The 25,490-nt window shown below is 33.9% G+C and overlaps 1 protein-coding gene across 1 annotated transcript in view; it reads left to right on the top strand.

Annotated features, from left to right (window-relative positions):
* Positions 1-2,160, top strand: part of STPG2 (sperm tail PG-rich repeat containing 2) — a 554,539-nt gene extending 552,379 nt beyond the window's left edge. The window contains exon 15 of the mRNA XM_031941927.1: positions 1,775-2,160. Coding sequence (XP_031797787.1) covers position 1,775 — 1 coding nt within the window. The 3' untranslated portion in view covers positions 1,776-2,160. The remainder of the gene's footprint in view (positions 1-1,774) is intronic.
* Positions 2,161-25,490: the final 23,330 nt, after the last annotated feature.

The following is a 25,490-nucleotide window of genomic DNA, read 5'->3' as shown; positions in this document are numbered from 1 at the left end:
TGCCATCTAGTTCAATCTTTAAACCAATAAGAATCCTCTCTACATTGTACCTGGAAAGTGAAGATTACCAATGAGGCAGGGATTCACTGTCTTCACCAAGCTGACCATTCTATTTTTGGACAATTTATTTTTTTTTTTTTTTGCCTTTAAACAAAGAACATGTGTATATTGGATTCCAAATTTTTTATAAATCTATTTAAACACACACACACACACACATATATATATATATATATATATATATTCTTACCAAGAGTCATCTTAGATTTTTTAAAATTCAGAATGACCAAGAAAAAGACTTTGAATGTCAAAGCAATCTGTGGTAGATAGTTCTGATTGTTAAGAAGTTTTTCTTTATATAAAGTCTAAATATACCTCTTCTCTTAATTACTTCTAGTTATTTCTAGGGAGCAAAACAGAACTAATCTAATCCCTGTTTCCCAGGATATTTCTTCAAATACTTAGAGCCAGCAATTATTTTTTTTTCTAATGCATGTAACTCAACACTCATATTCTCTCACTCTTTCTTTTTGTATATATATATATATATATATATATATATATGTATATATCATATCATATCATATCATATCATACCATATCATATCATATCCGTCTTCTAAACCCAGTCCTGCAGGACAGTTCAACCTGAGTATCTCAAAGGTACCTCAAACTCAACATTAAAAAAGTCATTATACCTCCCCTCTCAACTTCTCTATTTTTGATAAAGGTAATGTCACCCTAATATAGTTTATTAAATTTGGTAAACTTTTTTTATATTCTTGAATTCCCATACACTATCAGTTGCCTGCATGTTGTCAATTCTATATCCAAAACTTCCCTTATATGCCATATCTCTACTCATCTCATAACCTTCTGCCCTAGGGTATAACCTCACCACAATTTTGTGTTAACTGTTGAAATAACTTTCTAATTATGATTTTGACTTCTTACCTGCCTCCATGCAGTAGTAAAATCCATATTCTCAAAGCACAGAGCTGACCATATCACTCCATGACTAAAAAATCTAAAGTGACTACTTATTTCCTCATGCAATAAAATGTAAAATCCTCAGACAGGTTTTTAAACTCTTGTTTCCAGATTTTTAAAAATTGTTGCTCTTGCCATACTTCCTGTTTCAGTCAAACTGGTCTACTAGTTCTTTTTCATATATGCTATTCTGTCTCAAACTTCTGTATCTTTACAGAGGTGGTCTCCCTTTTCCCCATGCTAAGAATGAACTTCCTCCTCATCTTAGTTCAAGCGCAGTTCAAGCCCATGATTTTTGTTTGGATTTGTTAATTTTTTCCCCAGTAGGAACTTTTACAAATTTTTATTTGAGCAATGCAACCCATCATGGTGTAGTAAAAAGATGAGTGGATTTGAAGTCAGGGGACCCAGGTATAAATTATGGATGTTACTGGGCTTTCATGGCCTTGAATAAGCCACTTTCTCTGCGCCATCATTTTCTTATCTGTTAAATGAGAGGGTTAGTCTAGATGATCTTCAAGGTCCAGATGTCGCCAAATGCATGATAGTTCACTTAAAGAATGATTGCAAGACTTTTATTGACTTTCAAAGCCTCTAGTTAAAACATGAGAATTAGAACATACCAAAAGCACAAATGACTAGAATCTTCAGTTATTATTAAGTTTAATGCTAAAATAATTAGTTTCATAGAATTTGGAGTTTTTATAGAAATTGAAAATACATTTAATAAACTAGGGAAAAGCTTTTGCTCAACTTGCTTTTCTTTTTTTTTATATTTCCACAGACATGTTCCAAACTTCTCCCATCTATTACTAGAAACAAGCTGAAAGGTCTTTTTACAAAGAAATCTTTTAATTTTGATGAAGTTCTCCATCGGCTGCTCAAAGAAACATAATTGCTCTTATAACCTTGAGAAAGAAAACCAGTTCTTGCAAGAATTCTAATTCTTTTCTCTCTGATTTTTTTCCTATTACAGAAGTAGCACAGATGTCTATTTCTGTCTGTCTTAACATATATCATTGATGCTTCCTTCTCAAATTTAACACTGAATAAAAATAATTGATGGAAAGTTTTTTTCCCATTGTGTTTCATCTTAAAACCCCAGAATGTAATTGTCTCTCATATGCCAGGAGTTAAGTAAACTCAATAAATGATGCTACCTCATGTCTATTTTGTTACTTTGATTCATTTTTCTCTTCTTATTACTCAGAAATATAAAAAGTGGACAAGATAGGTAAAATAAACAAATGTAAGTATATTTATATAAATATTTCAGTACAGATGTGATTAGAGAAGGATATTGATTTTTAAATGGGCAACATTCTTTCCCATATGGCCTCAAACATGGTAAAATCCACATAGAGACTTTTGGGCTGGTTTTTGGAAGTGAAGAAAGTGGGAGTGGGTTTGTACTTTTTTAAGGATCACTCGTAGCAAATAGAATGAATTTTAGTAAAAATAAAAAGCAAGCAAACAAAAATCCCCAATAAGGACATTTTAGGTTTATAGAGGGTTTCATTATTAAGGTAAATGTTAAGCTTGTAAATTCTGAGAAATAGGAGAGTATAATGAGATTGTCAGTAAAAAAAATATGTGGAATAAAAGATACACACACACACAAACATATATACATATAAACACATACATAGGATCATACTTTAGTATCATAGATTCAGATCTGGAAGTTGCCATATTTCATTTTACAGATGAGAAAATTTAGGTACAAGTAATAAACAACAGAAGTAGAATTTTAATCTAGCTTTTCTAATTCCAAAGCAGGTACTGTTCCCTCTGTACCAGACTGGGATGTATACAAATAATGATCAGAACAGATAAAGTGTAAATGTATTAATCAACAAACTTTTACTAAGTGTCAGGCACTGTGCTAAATTCTAGACTTACAAATATAATGGATGAAATAATAATTCCTATTCTTAAGAAGTTTATACTCTTAACAGGAAAGATAGCAACAGATGTATACAGACATGTGCACATATGCACACATACATATATGTGCATACATATTTATATAATATTTGTATATATAGTATTAATGTAAATTTTAGAGTGGTGACAAATATGTAATAAATATGCACATATACAAATGCCTATATACAGATTTATGTTATATGTAGATAGATAGATAGAGTATAAATATAAAACTACATTTAAAATAGTTAAGAAAATTCAGTTTGAGAAGGAGGATACTAGCAGTTGGTATCAGGAAAGGTTTCATGTAGAACATGGTGCTTGGATTTGCATTTTGAAGGGAGAGATGGATTCTCTGAGGCAGCAGTGAGGAGAGAATTTATACCAAGTACAGGGGGCAATCAATAAAGACACAGATTTAGGAAATGATTCCTGTTTGAAGAACAAAGAGAAAGCAAGTTTGGCTGGATAGTGGAGCACAAAAGAATAAGGTGTGGTGAATTTAAAAAAAAAAAAAAACAACTGAGGATTTTACACACTAAGCAGAACTTATATTTTATCTAAGAGCTAATTGGAATTGATAGGTGGAAAAGTGTGGTGGTCTAATTTACTCTTAAGAAAAACCACTTTGGTACCAGAGTAGAGAACAGACTAAAGGGAGAGAAAACCAATTAGGAGGTCAGTGGAATAATCATGGTGGGATGATGAGATCTTTAACAAAGGTGGTTTTTATGTGAATAAAGTGCCAGAGTCAATCTGAGAGATGATATGAAGGCGAAAATGGCCAGATTTGGCAATTGATTGGAAATGCAGGGTAAAGAAGAGAGGAGTCAAGGATAAGATTAAATTTACAAATGTGTGAGACTAAAGAATTGTGATATCTTCAACAGAAATAGGGACATTTGGAAAAAAGGTGAGTTTGATGGGGTGGGATAGATAGTGAATTCTGTTTTGATTGTGTTTACTTGGTGATATCTCTGGGGCAATGGGTTTGAAGGGTCCTCTGAGTAACTGATGATTTAGGATTGGATGTCAAGGAAGAGCTTGATACATAATCTTCAACATAGAGATAAGTAAACCCAGTATATGTGCTTTCTGGTTTTGCTTAATATTGTTATAGGTTCTTTCAAAGATGAACTAAAATTGGGCTTAGAGTTTGGAGTAGAGGCTGGGGACCCACAATGTCATTGTCAATAGAGTTGCACCAGATGTTTACACAAAATGCCCATATTGACGTAATTATAGAAGTTGGCATGGGTAGTAAAGCTTAACAATTACATGAGAATATAGAACAAAACTTGTAGGATGAGAATGTAATATTTTAATATTTATAATAAATGTAAAAATACATCTGAAATATTTAAGTAAATGACAGGCTAAGAAGGAGGATATAAACAGTTGGTATCAGGAATGACTTCATATAGAACAATAGAAAAATTTGATGCAATCTGGCAATAATAACAAAATGCAATCCAGCATATAGTAAATGATTAATCAGTTCATATTGAATTAAACTGACATAGAAATATAGCATTTGTAAGAAACTGGTCAACTTGATATAAGCCATAGTTATAATGACATTTGCAACTGACTTTTCTATGTCTTGAGAAAATATATAGTATAGGAATGTTTCTCACTTTCTTGCTGTTGTTTGTTAACTTATTTCAGTCGTATATGACTTTGTGACCTCATATGGTATTTTCTTGGCAAAGATATTGCAGTGACTTGCCATTTATTTTCAAGTTTGTTTTACAAACGAGGAACTGAGACAAATAGGTTAACATAAGTTGCCTAGGATTACATAGCTAGTAAATGTTGGAGACCAGATTTGAAATCACAAAAAAGGAGTCTTTCTGGTGATGAAACAATCCTGACCTCTTCTTATCAATTCCTCCTAATTGGGAATTAATTTGAAAAAAAGTTGCTTGATTGGAAGACATTTTTGAATTTTGAAGTAGGGTAAAGGGAAGGAGAACCTTGACTTTGGGGAGTAGTTGGGTCTGATGCATGTTATTTTAACTTTTATCTTCTCTTTTTTGACATGATTTTTTTTCCTTCCTAAACTAATTAAAATATTTGTTTTGAGTCATGGGTGTGGAGGGACCAGATCCAGAGTTACTCTATGAAACATTCAGTGCATAATTCCATTTTATAACCCTTTTCTTTTGACATTAAATTTGTTAATATAAACATCCCAGGAAGCTCACCCGAAAGACTCCAACTGAAAAATGTGTGGCTAATACAGACAAACTACAGCAGCTACATCTAGACAATTAGATTTGTCTAGTTGATGAATTATGTAAAGTATAAAAAGTACCTATGCTCGAACTCCCATCCATTCCAATAGCTTCCTAGACTAGATGAAATTCTACCTAATATAAGCTATTTCATTAGAGCACAGATCTGATGTGTCTCTATGGGATATAAGGAGCTACTTACTGAGAGTACACTATAAATACCTCCATGTCAGCTATCTTATATTCAGTGGGCATTCTTGCTTGAATAAATGCTAGCTAGCATTAGATGTCAAAGGGTCATGTCTACCTCATGTTATCACCTTAGAAAAAGAGCCCCCAAACCTAGATAAGGTTCAATCACTGGATCAAAGTCAGTGACATTTCCAGGTAGTGGAAACTGAATCAAGAATATTGAATCCAGGTTGCCTAAAACTCAAAGACTACCTGGGAAAGGTAAATTGTTCATAAACACCCATAATGAACTTTTTTCTTGTAAAGATTTACATGAATTGATGCTTAGCAAAATAAACAGAACCAGGAATACATTTTATACTATAACAGCAATAATGAGCAATAACCAGCTATGAAAGAACTGATTCTTCTCAGTGCTTCGGGTGATCCAAATCAATCCCAATAGACTTTGGACCGAAAATGCCATCTACATCTAGAAAAAGAACTATGGAATTTGAATATAAATCAATACATGCTATGTTTACTTCTTTTTTTCTACTTTTTTCTCTCCTATGATTTTTCCCTTTTGTTTTAATTTTTCTCATTGCTTTCTCACAGAAAGCAATGTGTATTAAAATAAATTTTAAAAAGAACTTTTAAACTTATTTAATGTTGGAAATTAATATTATAAAACAGCATCTATTTAGGAAATTCATAAACCTCAAGACTATGGAATATGTGTAGGTGAGAAAAACACTATCTCCCTTTTGCTCTTTAGGTAGAAAGAATTGGCCATTAAAGACTTGTGGAGTTTGAAGACTAGTTCAAAGTTCAAAAAGTAGTCTGTTTCTTGATAGTACACGTCTTCTGACTGTTTCCTTATTTGTAAAGTGAAAATGTTGAAATAGATTATTTCTAAGGTATATTCCTTTCCATTCCTAACTCCTTTGATTACGTCTGCAACAGACTATTTACCACCAAGATAGTTATTGTAGTAGAGTTAGAGAATTTGGATATGCATCTTATCCCTTCCTCTAAGAACCCAAATCATTTAATTAGATATCAAATTTAAAAGAAGGTTTGGTTTAGATGGCTGTTAGACCCTTCTAAGACTAAGGCTATAATCCACTGATCTGGTTATAAACATTGATGGAACTGGGTGGAGCCAAGATGACAGAGAGAACATATGCATCTTGCTGAGCTCTCCTTTACTCTCAATCTAGTTTTAGGAAATTCAGCCTCAGAATTAGTGCTTGACTGTCAAAACCCACGAATATTGGGAGTAGAACACATTACCAACAGAAGATAATCTCAAAATTCCCCAGAAAAGGTTTGTTTTTACTGGTGTGTGGGGACAGACTGGTGCTAGGCCAGGCACATACTCAGGTAGATATGCACTGAGAGCACAGAACAGCTCTCTGAGCAGACTAAAGGGGAGTAGGGTGTGGTCTTCACTTGCAAAAAAGCCACAGGGAGAACTTTACCACAGTGTGGGCTGCTCTGCTAAGCCAGTAGATCAGCAGAGAAGTTATAAACACAAAGGGTAAAGAATATAACCCCAAAACGCTAGAGTCCCTCTGGACCTGACCACACCCATGCAGCACCGGGCGGGACTCCACAATATCTCAGCATAAGCGCTAATGCCAGCGCAGCCACTGCTGTCCCACTGCTGCTTCACTGCTACTTCCTATTGTCTGTTGAGGAAGCTTGGTAACCCCACATTGCCCCCAAAGTAGACTGCAACATTTTGTTTTGTTTTGTTTTGTTAAAATGAGTAAAAAAAGCAAAGTAGGCTCTAACTATAGATACTTTCTATACTGAAAGAGGAGACTACAAACAGTTTGTCTCTAGATCCAAAGGTGGATATGATATGGAACTCACCACATGAGGCTCTCATAGAAGAAATTTAAAAAGCTCTTAAAAGAGAGCTAGAAGAAAAATGGGAAAAGGAAAGGGAAGCTTTGTAAGAGGATCTGAATGAGACATGTAACTCATTAAAAGACAGAGTGGAGGATTAGGAGCCAAGATGGCAGAGAAGACACACGCGACTTTCTAAGCTCTTACCCTCTTTATCAAAATTATATCGAGCCTCAAAAATAGTCTTGACTGCTACAATTCGTAAAGATAAGAAGTATAACAACTCACCAGCCGAAGAAAATCTGCAGTCTCGCCAAAAAAAAGGTTGGCTCCGGGGCCAGGGGGGAGATCAGCGCAGACTGGGAGAGAAATTAGGTTCTGAGGAGAGCCTCAAACCGAAAGTGAAAGCACAGATCTCAGCACAAGCGCGCAGCCCCAACCCGCAGTACGGGGCTTTTCCTTGGGCACTTGTTGTGATCCTACACGGCAGGAGGACGCAGCCCGAGTTAGCCTCCAATCTGTGCAGGGGGGAGCTCGGCTTGGGGCCATAGAGCTTTTCCAGGGCCGATTTGCATCAGGCAGAGATGCTGGGCAGAGTTTGCAGCGGTCTACGGTCTGCGGTCAGCTGCTAATACTTACAGTCGCACAAGAGGCTCCGGCCTGGGGCAGTGACACTTTCACCCCTTAGTCTCTAGCTGAGGGCAATCGCTAACCCACACAGCCCAACTGGGCACTTCGATAGCTCGGCCAGTGCTGAATCCACTTCCTGTTGGGGGAAGGGAAGACTCTCACTCAGAGCACTCCCATACCTCGGAGCCGGAAATCGGTTTACATCTCTCCCTGCTCTGCAGAGGAAGCTGGTAACCCCCTTGCCTAGGAGACATACCCTAAAGGCTTTAAAACATGAATAAAAAGATGAAAAGAACGACCCACAGCTTCTATGCAGAAAAAGAGCAGGTCAGCAAACCTGAAGAGACCTCAAACAGCAAAAATGCATCAGACTGTCCTCCTTTACATGATGCTCTCATAGAAGAGACCATTAAAAGTCTCAAAAGAGAGTTAGAAGATAAATGGGGAAAGGAAAGAGAGCCTTACAAGAGAGCAACAACTTCCTGAAATACGAATTGGAAAAGTTAAAAAATTCCCAGGAAGTGCAGGGAAACTAAATTGGTGAATTGGAAAAAATAAAAAACTGGCAAGAAAGTAGGATTTGCGAATTGGAAAAGACAAAGAACTCGCAAAAAAGTAGAATCTGTGAATTGGAAAAAGAAAATAATTCACTAAAAAAAAAAAATTAGTGAAATGGAAAAAATTCCACAGACCAAAACAATACATTTAAAAACTCAATTGGACATATACAGAAAGAAGTAAAAAAAGTAATGAAGAAAATAATTCTTTAAAAATTAGAACTGAACAAATAGAAACTAATGATTCATTGAGACAGCAAGAATCAGTCAAGCAAAAACAAAAAAATGACAAACTGGAAAAAACCATGAATTATCTACTTGCAAAAACGACAGACTTGGAAAATAGATCTAGGAGAGATAATCTGAGGATTATTGGACTTTCCGAAAACTATGATGAAAAAAAGAGCCTAGATACTATTTTTACAAGAATTCATCAAAGAGAACTGCCCAGATGTAATAGAATCAGAAGGTAAAATAGGCATTGAAAGAATTCATCGAACACCTTCTGAAAAAAAACCCTAAAATAAAAACCCCAAGGAATATTGTGGCAAAATTTCAGAACTATCAGATTAAGGAAAAAATTTTACAAGCAGCCAAAAAAAAACCATTTAAATACCGAGGTGCCACAATAAGGATCACCCAAGATCTGGCTGCCTCTACATTAAAGGAAAGAAGGGCCTGGAATATGATATTCCGAAAGGCACAAGAACTTGGGATGCAGCCAAGAATAAACTACCCAGCTAAGCTGAGCATTTTCTTCCAGGGAAGAAGATGGACATTTAATGAAACAAATGAATTCCATTTGTTTCTGAAGAAAAAACCAGAACTAAACAAAAAATTTGATCTCCAAGCATAGAACTCAAGAGATGCAGAAAAGGTAAAAATAACTCTTGAGAATTGTATTTCTGTTGTGGATATACAAAAAGAATACATGTATAATTTGATTGTACTGATATAACATAAAAAAGGGAAGTAGATATGGAAAAGGGATGATGGCAGAATAAGGTGGGAAGGAGGGATAAAAAGAGGGAAACCACATCCCACAAAGAGGCTAAGGAAACTTATCATATCTGAGGGAATTTAGAGAGGGGGAGGAACATTGTGTGAATCTTACTCTCATCAGAGTTGGCTCAAAGAAAAAATAATTGACATTTGTTTTAGAGAAAATTCTCTCTCGCCTCATTAAAAACGGGGGAGAGGAAAAGGGAAAAGAAAAAGAGTAATAAGGGAAGGAAGGGGGAAAGACTCAAAGGGGGGGAGGGAGGGATTATAAAGAGGATAAGTATCGTGATACAAGAGGGGTACATAAGTTTAAAAGGGGGAAAGAGGGTTGGGGGAGGCAAGAATAAGTAAAGCACAATCTGGGGTTATTAGGATGGCAGGAAATACAGATTTAGTAATTCTAACCGTAAATGTGAATGGGATGAACTCCCCCATAAAGAGGAGGCAGATAGCAGACTGGATCAAAAGTCAGAACCCTACAATATGTTGTTTACAAGAAACACATTTAAAGCAGGGGGATACATATAGAGTAAAGGTAAAAGGCTGGAGCAAAATCTATTATGCTTCAGGTGAAGTCAAAAAAGCAGGGGTAGCCATCCTTATCTCAGATCAAGCAAAAGTAAAAATTGATCTAATTAAAAGAGATAAGGAAGGAAACTACATCCTGCTAAAGGGTAGCATAAACAACGAAGCAATATCAATATTAAACATATATGCACCAAGTGGTATGGCACTCAACTTCCTAAAGGAGAAGTTAAGAGAGTTGCAAGAAGAAATAGACAACAAAACTGTAATAGTAGGAGATCTCAACCTTGCACTCTCAGAATTAGACAAATCAAACCACAAAACAAATAAGAAAGAAATTAAAGAAGTAAATAGAATATTAGAAAAATTAGGTATGTTGGATCTTTGGAGAAAATTGAATGGAGATAGAAGGGAATATACTTTCTTCTCAGCAGTTCATGGAACCTATTCAAAAATTGACCATATATTAGGACATAAAGACCTCAAAATTAAATGCAAGAAAGCAGAAATAGTAAATGCTTTCTTTTCAGATCATGATGCAATAAAAACTACATTCAACAAAAAGTTAGGGGGAAATAGACCAAAAAGTAATTGGAAACTAAACAATCTCATCTTAAAGAATGATTGGGTGAAGCAGCAAATTATAGATACAATTAATAATTTCACTCAAGATAATGACAATGATGAGACATCATACCAAAATTTGTGGGATGCAGCCAAAGCGGTAATAAGAGGGAATTTTATATCCTTAGAGGCTTACTTGAATAAAACAGAGAAAGAAAAGATTAATGAATTGGGCTTGCAACTAAAAAAACTAAAAAAAGACCAAATTAAAAACCCCCAATCAAATACTAAATTGGAAATTCTAAAATTAAAAGGAGAAATTAAAAATATTGAAAGTAAAAAAACTATTGAACTAATTAATAAAACTAAGAGTTGGTTCTATGAAAAAGCCAATAAAATAGATAAGCCTTTGGTAAATCTGATTAGAAAAAGGAGGGAGGAAAATGAAATTAGTAGTCTTAAAAATGAAAAGGGAGAACTTTCCACCAATGAAGAGGAAATTAGAGAAATAATAAGGAGTTATTTTGCTCAACTTTATGCCAATAAATTTGATAACCTAAGTGAAATGGATGACTACCTCCAAAAATATAGACTTCCCAGACTAACAGAGGAGGAAGTAAATTGCTTGAATAGTCCCATTTCAGAAAAAGAAATAGAACAGGCAATTAAACAACTCCCTAAGAAAAAATCCCCAGGACCAGATGGATTTACATGTGAATTTTACCAAACATTTAAAGAACAATTGGCCCCAATGCTATATAAATTATTTGATAAAATAGGGAATGAAGGAGTCCTACCAAATTCCTTCTATGACACAGACATGGTACTGATACCTAAACCAGGTAGGCTGAAAACAGAGAAAGAAAATTATAGACCAATCTCCCTAATGAATATTGATGCTAAAATCTTAAATAAGATATTAGCAAAAAGACTACAGAAAATCATCTCCAAGATAATACACTATGATCAAGTAGGATTTATACCAGGAATGCAGGGCTGGTTCAATATTAGGAAAACTATCAATATAATTGGCCATGTTAATAACCAAATTAACAAAAACCATATGATCATCTCAATAGATGCAGAAAAAGCATTTGATAAAATCCAACATCCATTCCTATTAAAAACACTTGAGAGTATAGGAATAAATGGACTTTTCCTTAAAATAATCAGCAGCATCTATTTAAAACCATCAGTAAGCATCATATGTAATGGAGACAAACTGCAACCATTCCCAATAAGATCTGGAGTGAAACAAGGTTGCCCACTATCACCATTACCATTTAATATTGTATTAGAAACGCTAGCTTTAGCAATAAGAGCTGAGAAAGAGATTAAATGAATAAGAATAGGCAATGAGAAACCCAAATTATCACTCTTTGCCGATGACATGATGGTATACTTAGAGAACCCCAGAGATTCTGCTAAAAAGTTATTAGAAATAATCCACAACTTTAGCAAAGTTGCTGGTTATAAAATAAACCCACATAAGTCATCAGCATTCTTATATATCACTAACAAAATCCAACAGTCAGAGTTACAAAGAGAAATTCCATTTAAAGTAACTACTGATAATATAAAATATTTAGGAATCTATCTGCCAAGGGAAAATCAGAAACTTTATGAGCAAAATTACAGACCACTTTTCACACAAATTAAGTCTGATCTAACCAATTGGAAAAATATTAAATGCTCTTGGATAGGGCGAGCAAATATAATAAAGATGACAATATTACCTAAACTAATCTATTTATTTAGCGCTATACCAATCAGACTCCCAAAAAACTATTTTAATGACCTAGAAAAAATAACAACAAAGTTCATATGGAAAAACAAAAGGTCAAGAATTTCAAGGGAATTAATGAAAAAAAAATCAAATGATGGTGGCTTAGCTGTACCAGATCTAAAATTATATTATAGAGCAGCAGTTACCAAAACTATTTGGTATTGGCTAAGGAATAGATTAGTTGATCAGTGGAATAGATTAGGTTCAAGGGATAAAACAGTCAACAAATATAGCAACCTAGTCTTTGACAAACCCAAAGATCCCAGCTTTTGGGATAAGAACTTACTGTTTGATAAAAATTGCTGGGAAAATTGGAAACTAATATGGCAGAAACTAGGCATTGATCCATACTTAACGCCGTACACCAAGATAAGGTCAAAATGGGTTCATGACCTAGGCATAAAGAATGAAATTATTAATAAATTAGAGGAACATAGGATAGTTTACCTCTCAGACCTGTGGAAGGGGAAGGTCTTTATGACCAAAGCAGAACTAGAGATCATTACTGATCACAAAATAGAAAATTTCGATTATACCAAACTGAAAAGTTTTTGTACAAACAAAACTAATGCAGACAAGATTAGAAGGGAAGCAATAAACTGGGAAAATATTTTTACAGTCAAAGGTTCTGATAAAGGCCTCATTTCCAAAATATATAGAGAATTAACTCTAATTTATAAAAAATCAAGCCATTCTCCAATTGAAAAATGGTCAAAGGATATGAACAGACAATTCTCAGATGAAGAAATTGAAACTATTTCTAGTCATATGAAAAGATGCTCCAAGTCATTATTAATCAGAGAAATGCAAATTAAGACAACTCTAAGATACCACTACACACCTGTCAGATTGGCTAAGATGACAGGAAAAAATAATGATGATTGTTGGAGGGGATGTGGGAAAACTGGGACATTGATTCATTGTTGGTGGAGTTGTGAACGAATCCAACCATTTTGGAGAGTAGTTTGGAACTATGCTCAAAAAGTTATCAAACTGTGCATACCCTTTGATCCAGCAGTGTTACTACTGGGATTATATCCCAAAGAGATTATAAAGAAGGGAAAGGGACCTGTATGTGCACGAATGTTTGTGGCAGCCCTTTTTGTAGTGGCTAGAAACTGGAAACTGAATGGATGTCCATCAGTTGGAGAATGGCTGAATAAATTGTGGTATATGAATATTATGGAATATTACTGTTCTGTAAGAAATGACCAACAGGATGATTTCAGAAAGGCCTGGAGAGACTTACACGAACTGATGCTGAGTGAAATGAGCAGGACCAGGAGATCATTATATACTTCAACAACAATACTATATGATGACCAGTTCTGATGGACCAGGCCATCCTCAGCAACGAGATCAACCAAATCATTTCTAATGGAGCAGTAATGAACTGAACTAGCTATGCCCAGAAAAAGAACTCTGGGAGATGACTAAAAACCATTACATTGAATTCCCAATCCCTATATTTATGCACACCTGCATTTTTGATTTCCTTCACAAGCTAATTGTACAATATTTCAGAGTCTGATTCTTTTTGTACAGCAAAATAACGTTTTGGTCATGTATACTTATTGTGTATCTAATTTATATTTTAATATATTTAACATCTACTGGTCATCCTGCTATCTAGGGGAGGGGGTGGGGGGGTAAGAGGTGAAAAACTGGAACAAGAGGTTTGGCAATTGTTAATGCTGTAAAGTTACCCATGCATATATCCTGTAAATAAAAGGCTATTAAATAAAAAACAAAAAACAAAATAAATAAATAAATAAAATTAAATTAAAAAAATATATAGAGTGGAAAAAGAAATCAACTCCCTGAAAAATAGAATTAGTGAATGGGAAAAAGAATATAGCTCTCTAAAAAATAAAATTGGAGAAATGGAAAAAAATTGCACAGAAGAAAACAATTCATTTAAAAACTCAATTGGATAATTACAAAAAGAAATAAAGTAAATGAAGAAAAAAATTCATTAAAAATCAGAATTGAACAAATGGAAATGAATGACTTGAGGAGACACCAAAATCCAGTCAAATAAAACCAAAAAAAAAAAAAAGAAAGAAAAGAAAAGTAGAAAAAAATGTTAAATGCCTACTTGGGAAAACAACAGACATGGAAAATAGATGTGGGAGAGATAATCTAAGGATTATTGGACTCCCTAAAAATAATGATGAAAAAAAGAGCTTAGACACTATTTTTCATGAAATCATCAAAGAGAACTGCCCAGATGTTATAGAAACAGAAGGTAAAATAGACATTGAAAGAATTCATCGATCACCTTCAGTAGGTGATCCCAAAATCAAAACTCCAAGAAATATTGTGGCTAAATTCCAGAACTACCAGTCTAAGGAAAAAATCCTATAAGTAGCCAGAAAAAAATAATTCAAATACGGAGGAGCCACAAAAAGGATTACTCAGAATTTAGCAGCATCCACATTAAAGGATCAAAGGGCCTGGAATCTGATATTCTGAAAGGTAAAGAACTTGGTATGCATCCAAGAATAACTTATCCAGCCAAAATGAGTATGTTCTTCCAGGGAAAAAGAGGGACATTTTATGAAATAGGTGAATTCCATTTATTTCAATGAAAAAACCAGAGCTAAACAAAAAGTTTGACTTCCAAGTATAGGATTCAAGAGAAGCATAAAAATGTAAAAAAGAACTCTTGAGAACTGTATTACTGTTATGTACACAAAGAGTACATGTATAATTTGATTTTACTGTTATAATATAAATATTATATAATATAATTATATATAATATAATAATAATAATATAAATATAATATAAAAAAGGTTCTGGAGGTGGAAAGGAAATTGTACCAGAAAAAGGGAAAAGGTATTACATCTCACAAAGAAGCAAAGGAAACCTACTATATCCGAGGGAAAGAAGGGAGGGGGATAAACATAATGTGAATCTTACTCTCATCAGAATTGGATCAAAGAGAAAATATTAGACATATTTTTGGCTTACAGAGAAACTTCTCCCACATTATTGAAAAGTGGGAGAGGAAAAGCAAAAAGGGAAGATGTAGGCTACATAGAAAGGAATACAGAAATTATAAGGGAAAGGTTTAAGAAAAGGGGAGGGACTCTAAGGGGGGTGGGATGCTAAAGAGGGAGGGCTGTGTGAGGCAAGTGGTGCTCACAAGTTCAATACTGGGGAGGGGGTAAGAGGGAAAAAAAGGAGAAAAGCATAAGCAGGAGTTAACAAGATGGCAAGAAATACAGAATTAGCAATTTTAACCACAAATGTGAAAGGAGTAAACTCCCACAAAGTGGAAGCAGATAATGAACTGGATTAAAAGCCAGAATCCTACAATATATTGTTTACAGGAAACACACTTGAAACAAGGTGATACATATAGAGTAAAGGTCAAAGGCTGGAGCAGAATCTATTATGCTTCAGGTGAAGCCAAAAAAGCAGGGGTAGCCATCCTGATCTCAGATCAAGCAAAAGCAAAAATTGATATAATTAAAAAATATGAGGAATGGCACTATATCTTGCTAAAGGGTAGCATAGATAATGAAGCAATATCAATACTAAACATATATGTACCAAAAATCAAATTGTTAGTCTTAAAAATGAAAACGGGGAACTCGCCACTAATGAAGAGGAAATTAGAGCAATAATTAGGAGTTACTTGACCCAAATTTATGCCAATAAATTTGATAATTTAAATGAAATGGATAAATACTTTCAAAAATATAGTTGTGCAGATTAACAGAGGAAGAAGTAAATTGGTTAAACAATCCCATTTTAGAAAAAAGAAATAGAACAAGCTATTTTATCAACTCCCTAAGAAAAAAATCTCCAGGATCAGATGGATTTACATGTGAATTCTACCAAACATTTAAAGAACAATGAACTCCTATGCTATATAAACTATTTGAAAAAGTAGGGATCAAAGGAATCCTACCAAATTGCTTTTATGATACAGATATGGTACTGATACCTAAACCTGGTAGGATGAAAACAGAGAAAGAAAATTATAGAATGATCTTCCTAATGAATATTGATGCAAAAATCTAAAATAAAATATTAGCAAAAAGATTACAGAAAATCATCCCTAGGATAATACATCATGACCAAGTAAGATTTATACCAGGAATGCAGGGCTGGTTCAATATTAGGAAAACTATTAGTCTAATTGACTATATCAACAACCAAATTAACAAAAAACATATCATTATCTCAATAGATGCAAAAAATAGCATTTGATAAAATCCTACATCCATTCCTATTAAAAACACTTAAAGAGTATAGGAATAAATGGACTTTTCCTTAAAATAGTAGCATCTATTTAAAATCATCAGTAAGCATCATATGTAAGGAGGATAAATTGGAACCATTCCCAGTAAAATCAAGAGTGAAACAAGGCTGCCCACTTTCACCATTACTATTCAACATTGCATTAGAAAAAGTTAGCTTCAGCAATAAGTGATGAAAAAGAAATTAAAGGAATTAGAGTAGGTAAGGAGGAAACCAAATTATCACTCTTTGCAGATGATATGATGGTATACTTAGAGAACCCCAGAGATTCTATTAAAATCTATTAAAAATAATCCACAACTTTAGCAAAGTTATAGGATGCAAAATAAATCCATATAAATCTTCAGCATTTTTACATATCACTAACAAAATCCAACATCAAGAGATACAAAGAGAAATTCCATATAAGATAACTGTCGATAGTAGAAAACATTTTGGAATCTATGTGCCAAAGGAAAGTCAGGAACTATATAAGCAAAATTACAAAACACTTTCCACACAAATAAAGTCAGATCTAAACAATTAGAAAAATATTAAGTGCTCTTGGATAGGTCAACAAATATAATAAAGATGACAATACTACCTAAACTAATCTTATTTTTTTTATAACTTTTTATTTACAAGTTATATGCATGGGTAATTTTACACCATTGACAATTGCCAAACCTTTTGTTCCAATTTTTCCTCTCCTTCCCCCATCTTCTCCCCCAGATGGCAGGTTAAAGTATATAAGTATACATGTCCAAACAGCTATCTTGCTGTACAAAACGAATTGGACTTTGAAATAGTGTACTATTAGCCTGTGAAGGAAATCAAAAATGCAGGTGGACAAAAATATAGGGATTGGGAATTCTATGTAGTGGTTCATAGTCATCTCCCAGAGTTCTTTTGCTGGGTGTAGTTGGTTCAATGAATTACTGCTCTATTGGAACTGATTTGGTTCATCTCATTGCTGAAGATGGCCACGTCCATCAAATCATCATATAGTATTGTTGTTGAAGTATATAATGATCTCCTGGTTCTGCTCATTTCACTCAGCATCAGTTCATGTAAGTCTCTCCAGGCCTTTCTGAAATCATCCTGCTGGTCATTTCTTACCGAACAGTAATATTCCACAATATTCATATACCACAATTTATTCAGCCATTCTCCAATTGATGGGCATCCACTCAGTTTCCAGTTTCTGGCCACTACAAAGAAACCTGTCACAAACATTCTTGCACATACAGGTCCCTTTCCCTTCTTGAAGATTTCTTTGGGATATAAGCCCAGTAGAAACACTGATGGATCAAAGAGTATTCACAGTTTGATAACTTTTTGAGCATAGTTCCAAATTGCCCTTCAGAATGGCTGGATATATTCACAATTCCACCAACAATGTATTAGTGTCCCTGTTTTCCCACATCCCCTCCAACATTTGTCATTATCTTTTCCTGTCATCTTAGCCAATCTGACAGGTGTGTAGAGGTATCTCAGAGTCATCTTAATTTGCATTTCTCTGCTCAGTAATGATTTGGAGCACCCTTTCATATGAGGAGAAATAGGTTCAATTTGTTTATCCAAAAATTGTCTGTTCATAACCATTGACTATTTATCAATTGGAGGATGGCTTGATTTATTACAAAATAAAATCAATTTTCTATATATTTTGGAGCTGAGGCTTTTATCAGAATCTTTGACTGTAAAAAATGTTTTCCTAGTTTATTGCTTCCCTTCTGATCTTGTCTGCATTATAAACTAATCTATTTATTTAGTGCTATACCAATCAGACTCCCAAGAAACTATTTTAATGACCTAGAAGAACTAAAAACAAAATTCATGTGTAAGAACAAAAGGTCAAGTATTTCAAGGGAACTAATGAAAAAAAAATCAAATGTAGGCAGCCTGGCTGTACCTGATCTAAAACTGTATTATAAAGCAATGGTCACCAAAACCATTTGGTATTGGATAAGAAATAGAGTGGTTGATCAGTGGAATAGTTTAGGTTCACAGGACAAAATAGTCAATAACTATAGCAATCTAGTGTTTGACAAACCCAAAGACTCCAACTTTTGGGATAAAAATTCACTATTTGACAAAAACTTCTGAGAAAATTGGAAATTAGTAAGGCAGGAAATAGGCACTGACCCACACAACACCATACACCAAAACAAGATCAAAATGGGTTATGATTTAGACGTAAAGAATATGATTATAAATAAATTAGAACATAGGACAGTTTACCTCTCAGACCTGAGGACGAAGGAATTTGTGACCAAAGAAGAACTAGAGATCATTATTAATCACAAAATAGAAAATTGTGATTATATCAAGTTAAAAAGCTTTTGTACAAACAAAAGTAATGAAGACAAGATTAGAAGGGAAGCAATGAACTGGGAAAACATTTTTACAGTTAAAGGTTCTGATAAAGGCCTCAGCTCCAAAATATATAGAGAATTGATTTTAATTTGTAATAAATCAAGCCATCCTCCAATTGATAAATAGTCAATGGTTATGAACAGACAATTTTTGGATAAACAAATTGAACCTATTTCTCCTCATATGAAAGGGTGCTCCAAATCATTACTGAGCAGAGAAATGCAAATTAAGATGACTCTCAGATACCATTACACTCCTGTCAGATTGGCTAAGATGACAGGAAAAGATAATGACAAATGTTGGAGGGGATGTGGGAAAACTGGGATACTGATGCAGTGTTGGTGGAGTTGTGAATGGATGCAACCATTCTGGAGAACAATTAGGAACTATGCTCAAAAAGTTATCAAACTGTGCATAACCTTTGATCCAGAAGTGTTACTACCAGGCTTATATACCAAATAAATATTAAAGAAGGGAAAGGGACCCATGTGTACAATAATAGCCCTTTTTATAGTGGCTAGAAACTGCAAACTGAATGGATTGTAGAATGGTTGGGTAAATTGTGCTATATGAATATTATGGAATATTATTGTTCTGTAAGAAATGACCAGCAGGATAAATACAGAAAGGCCTGGAGAGACTTATATGAATTGATGCTGAGTGAAATGGACAGAACCAGGAGATCATTATACACTTCAACAACAATAGTATATGTGGATCAATTCTGATGGATGTGGCTCTTTTTAGCAATGAGAGGATCCAAATCAGTTCCAATTGATCAATGATGAATAGAACCAGCTACATCCAGTGAAAGAACACTGGGAAATGAGTGTGTACCAAAACATAGCATTTGCGCTCTTTCTGTTATTGTTTGCTTACATTTTTGTTTTTCTCCCCAGGTTATTTTTACCTTCTTTCTAAATCCAATTTTTCTTGTACAACAAGATAACTGTATAAATATGTATACATATATTGTATTTAATATATACTTTAACATATTTAACATGTATGGGACTACCTGCCATCTAGGTGAGGGGGTGGAGGGAAGGAGGGAAAAAGTTTGAACAGATGTTTTTGCAAAGGTCAATGTTGAAAAATTACCCTTGCATATGTTTTGTCAATAAAAAACCATAATAATAAAAAAATAAACATTGATGGTAAATCTGAACAACAGAATCGTGGGAGAAAAATATATTAGGACAATATGGAAAAGACCATAGTAATTCAGCAAATCAATGCAAATCTACAAACATTTACCAAATGTCCACTAGGTAAAAGGCATCGGATAAAAGATGAAATAGCCCAGCCCTCAAGGAGTTTGAATGATGCTAGATCATCTCACATTACTCCCTTCATCATTTCTAATTTTCTATTGTCTCTTTGTACTGGAGATATTTTTGGTCTGGGATCAGGAAGCTATGACTCCAGTTATTATCTATCTGATCTTGATCAAATAGATCCTGAATCTGATTAGGCCTCAGTTTTTCTGTAAAATTGACTAAATTATCACTAAGTTCATTTCAGCTCTGATGGTTTATGGATTCTGTTGTTTTATATGTGATTTTTCTGACTTCAAACAAAGGACTGGCTTATTATAGGCATAATCATCAGTAAGAGCTCTCTTTCTCTCCTTGATGAAGAACCAATCAACTGTAGCCCATTGAGAGTGATAGAAATTGGTAGCTACAGCTAATATAATGCTGGTAGTTAATAGTGGTGAAGGAGATAATAAATTACAAGCATTAGGAGAGTGTAGTAAGAATTCATCTATATTTGAGTACATCTATACCTGTATAACTCAATATATTGCAAAAATTGGTGTTCAAAATGGCTACCCTTAATCATCAAGCAAAGGTGAAATTGTGTTCAGTATACTCTATAAGACAAGAATGAATGCAGTAAATTTTAGAAAAAGAGGAAGGCTTGGAGCACATTGGGTGGACCAATTGTGGTGAACTCATGGTAAAGTAAGAGCACAAGTTACACAGGTTAGACAAGCATGGATAGTCTTAGAACTGTCCCTTAGAAGGGACATATTGGTGTCTGTGATCAGAGTGTATGTGATCATGTTAAAAGTTATCACCATAAAATAAGAAGGCAGTAGTATTTTAAAGGGTAATATCTCGCTAAATGAAAAATCTTACTAAAGTGTTTCAAAGTTTTATTGTAGAAAATAAATAATTATAGTATTTAAATAAAATAACACCATATAGCACAGTTCCTGACACATGGTAAACACTTAACAAATGTTTACCAATTAATAAATGCTTATTTTACTGGAATAATAAATAAATGGCAAATAAATAATTTAGTAAATTAAGCAATTGTGCTAGAATAAGTTATAATTTAGATCATATGCATATGCCATCTGAGAGAAATTCTGGGTAGCTTTTTGTCAAAAAAGGAAAAATGTAAAGAATTAATTAAGAAGGTGAATTTTGCATCTTTCTGAGGTCATTTCATAATAGGAATATATCTTTAGTGATGAGAATCATTTGTTTTAAAAATATCAGCTTTTGCTACCTAAGCTTAAAGGTTGGCATATTAAAGCAAAGGGGCTTATAGAAAAAGAAAGAACATCTATAAAACTGATCAGAATTTAGCTCTAGATGGTTATAATTCTTAATCTTGTGACTTCCTCCCTTAAGTACATTGGATTTTTGGGTCAACTATAGAGATTGTTGAGATTATGTATGGGTTTTAAAGCCTATCTCCTTATAGACTTGGGGAAATCTCCCTAAAGTGCATAGTACTACTATGTATAAATCAGGAAAGTCAATATCATACTCTATTATCCACGTGTAAGAAGGAACAGGCATTGCTTGTGCTTTTCATTGCAAATTGTCAGCAAAGCTAAGACTCATATTCCTAGACCCCTGCCCAAAACAAAAGTTCTCACAAAAAGCCATGAAATTAATAATCAAGGCTAATTTTTCATGATGTCAAATAAATGTAAACCTCTGGCCTTAGCACAATGGTGAAAACGAACTACCAATTAAAAACAGCCTGTAATATATCACTTTTTATTCAAAAATAAAAGCCTTTAAATTTATTTTAATGTACTGATATATTTTTTTAAAAACATAGCTAAAGCACAGATTCATTTTGTTACAGAGTGATTCTCAAACAAATTAATAATAAAAATTTGCAGAATTTCATGATCCATTGTAGGGACTCCCAAGATACATTTATATGTGAGCTATTTGGGGGGAAAAGGGTTTGAATGTTAGAAAAGTTTCTTTTCTTATTATATTTAGTTGTTTGAAATGTAAAGAATTTATAATAAGTCACATGTGTTTCTCTGAAACTAGTCCCGTCCTGCAATTTGAATTTTTATTTTCTATCCCATAATACCTAAAAGAAAAAAAATAATTGTAACTCTTAATAATAACAAAAAAAGAAATTCAAGAAATTTTTTTTTTGCAAATACAGCATGAAGAGGTACAGTTAAACAGATATTTGTTATTCAATCAATTATAAGCATTTAGTAAGCACTTACCCATGAACTAAATATTGGAGATAATAAAGTCAAAAATGAAACAGTCTGCAAAAGAACTTTGGAAAAATGTTTGAAAGTGGTCCTGGAGTAGAAACTCAATATGTGTCAACAGTTTGATACTGACAACCCAGATAGCTAATAATATTGAATGCTGAATAAAGGCAAGTTACTGAAAACAGCAAGATGACATTATTTCCTGTCCTCAGCAGACCTTAGGTGGAATAATACTGCTCATTTCAGTTTAGGAGGGACATTAATAAGCTGGAAAGCATCCAGGAGAGGTCAACTAGAATGGTGAAGAATTTTGAATACAAGCTTTATATTGCTATTGGTTGAAGAAACTAGGGATATTTAATTTCAAGAAGGCCCCAAGGTGACATGATAGGGGTGTTCAAGTCTTTCATATCCTTTAATGGAGAAAGGAAATTTGAATTTTTCTGTTTTTCCCCAAATATAAAACAATTTACACAAGTTTTAATGAGATAAATTTAAGTTTAATAAAATGAGAAATTATCCAATGTAAGGTTGTCCTTTCTAATTGGCACAAGTTTATTGATTGAAAGAGGCAGGAACAAAGATAATTATGTGAAAAAATTCTAAGGAATTTGCTCATCAGAGAAAAGCTGATCCTTTAGGTTGTGGAATCATCAAGTGCAGGGAATATCTTTTACCTTTCTTTTTGTTCCCAATACTTACCATAACACCTGAAACATAAGGTACAGAATAAATGTTTGTGATCAAAGCATCCCCTTTACCCCTAGAACCTAATTTGAGAACTTTCAAACTGAAATCTGGGGAATCCTGACATATGGAACTGTTTGTTGTCAATGGGGCACGTGTATATTGCCTATCTAATTATATATTCACATACACATACATACATATATGTGTAAATATGGATATATGTGTGTACATATACATCCATCCATCTTATCTATTTTTCTTTCTATCTTCCTTCTTTCCTTCTTTCCCTCCCTTCCTTCCTTTTTTCCTTTCCTTCCTTTTTTTCCTTCCTTCCTTCCTTCCTTCCTTCCTTCCTTTTTCTTTCTTTCTTTCTTTTTCTTTTTCTTTCTATCTCTATGTTTATCAAATAGTGGCTTTTCTAGTGTGGGATAGGGAATGAAGGAGACAGTGCAATCTTGAAATGTAACCCAGAAAACCCCAGCAACAACAAAATTTTAAAAAATAATAAGTATGACACTAACAAAGAGTATGAGAAGATACTTTCACCCTGTTCCTTTGGAGAGGTAGTAAGTCCATGGATATGGAAGTCTGAATAACTTCATATATTTTTAATAATGTTGATAATTTTTTCTACTTTTCTTTTTTTTCTTTGAAAAGTACATGTGATATAGCTCTCTAGATGATGAAGGAAGAAAATTTAGCTGGTGTAAAATTAAAAAAGTAGTAAAATGTATTTTTTTAAAGTTAATGCTGTTATCTTAGCTAATTTGTTAACAGAAAAATATATTGGGTGGGGGAAGCTAAGAACCTCTAGTTGTGAATGTTGAGTGTTTTTCATGCACCACCAGAAGTAGTGATGTATATTGTTTTGTGGTTGCCCTCCTGAGAACCTCAGTAAATGAGTATGAATAAAATTTGGGTAGATGAGTCAATGTTAGCCCAGAAAAACAAGAAAAGAAGGTGCCATACTTACATACATATGCTAAGTTAAAAGTAAGAGCTATCAAAAAGTTGAAAGGATTGCTTAGGACTTAGGTCTTTATGTAGAAACTAGATGACAGTTTATCAGCTGCATTGTCATGGGGATTCACAGTATTTTGAAGGAGATGAGACTTTCTTCAAATTCCTGTAAGAGAATGATAATTATTCTCCAGACCTTGGGGACTGGTGCCAGATTCCCATTTATTTCAAGAAGATTTATTGCTATCACATAAAATGTGATGAAAATTAACCACAAGGCATAACAACAGTTCATTTTAAAACTTAAATATCTCTATTACATTGTTTCTTCTCTGGCACTGAAAGCTCATATAGTAGTAACTAATCTACATGATGCTAGTAAGAAATTAGTCTTTGACTAACTTTACTATGAAGAGATTGCCCTGTGACTAACTGAAACAAAATCCATGGATCTACAAAAACATTTTTTAAATGCCCACTATGTGTCAGACACTGTATTAATACTGGGGGCATAAAGCTGAAAATTGAAGTTCCTGCCCCTTGCAAGCTTACATGACTTATCCAGTTTCATTAGAGAAAAATAGTTGCAATATATATTTCCAAATTCAAGTTTAAATTTTTTAAAAAATTAAATATTTTGAATGTTAGTGCTATTAAAAATGTCATCCACTAGGTTCAGAAGCTAGATGGAGTCCTAGAACAAGAGTTCTTAAATTGGTGATCTGGTCCAACCCCTTTATTTATTTAATTAGGAACTTGAAACTCAGAGAGCATGTGAAAAGCTTGCAATTTGCCTAAAATCACAGAGGAGGAAAGTAATAGAGGCAAAGTTTGAACCTAAATCACCTGACTCTAAATGCAATATTATTTCTCCATACTGTGACACACTGCCTTTCTTGGATTTGCAGGAAAGTAAAATCCTACTACATGATACCTAGTGAAACAGTTCCTAGAAGCCAAATAGCTCCATTTAAAATGGGTAGATCTGTGGAAGTATTGTGCTGCTTCATTCTGATCACAGCTAGTCCATCTCACCCAGCAGAGTTGTTACTAGGAAGCTCACCTTGGGAATGCCCCAGTGGTTTCTATGCAACAGCTTTAATTATTCCCATTCAAAATCAATGGAACTTCAAGATGTCACAGCATGTAGGACTGGCAGCAGATACAGAGCTCTTTGGGCTTTATAAAACACAAGCAAATCTTAAATTATATCAAATTGCATCAGCTCTGTATCTCCAAGTTTTCACTTGGTATAAGCATATAGCCATCTGATACTCAACCTGGAATCTGGTCAGCTTAACCTTGAAATCAGGCTTTTGAGATTCTGAGCAGTACTGAATCCTCCCCACATTCTACTTCCCCAAAGGGTGTTTTTTTAGCCTTCTATTTTGAGAATTTGACCAGATCACAAGACTGAGGATTACAGTTTGTTATGTGTACATCTCTTTCCTGTCCCCACTGCTCCA

Source organism: Sarcophilus harrisii, chromosome 6 (genome assembly GCF_902635505.1).
Source record: "Sarcophilus harrisii chromosome 6, mSarHar1.11, whole genome shotgun sequence".
NCBI classification, from domain to species: domain Eukaryota; kingdom Metazoa; phylum Chordata; class Mammalia; order Dasyuromorphia; family Dasyuridae; genus Sarcophilus; species Sarcophilus harrisii.
The sequence above is the reverse complement of the archived record's forward strand: the minus strand, read 5'-3'. Positions and strand labels throughout refer to the sequence as shown.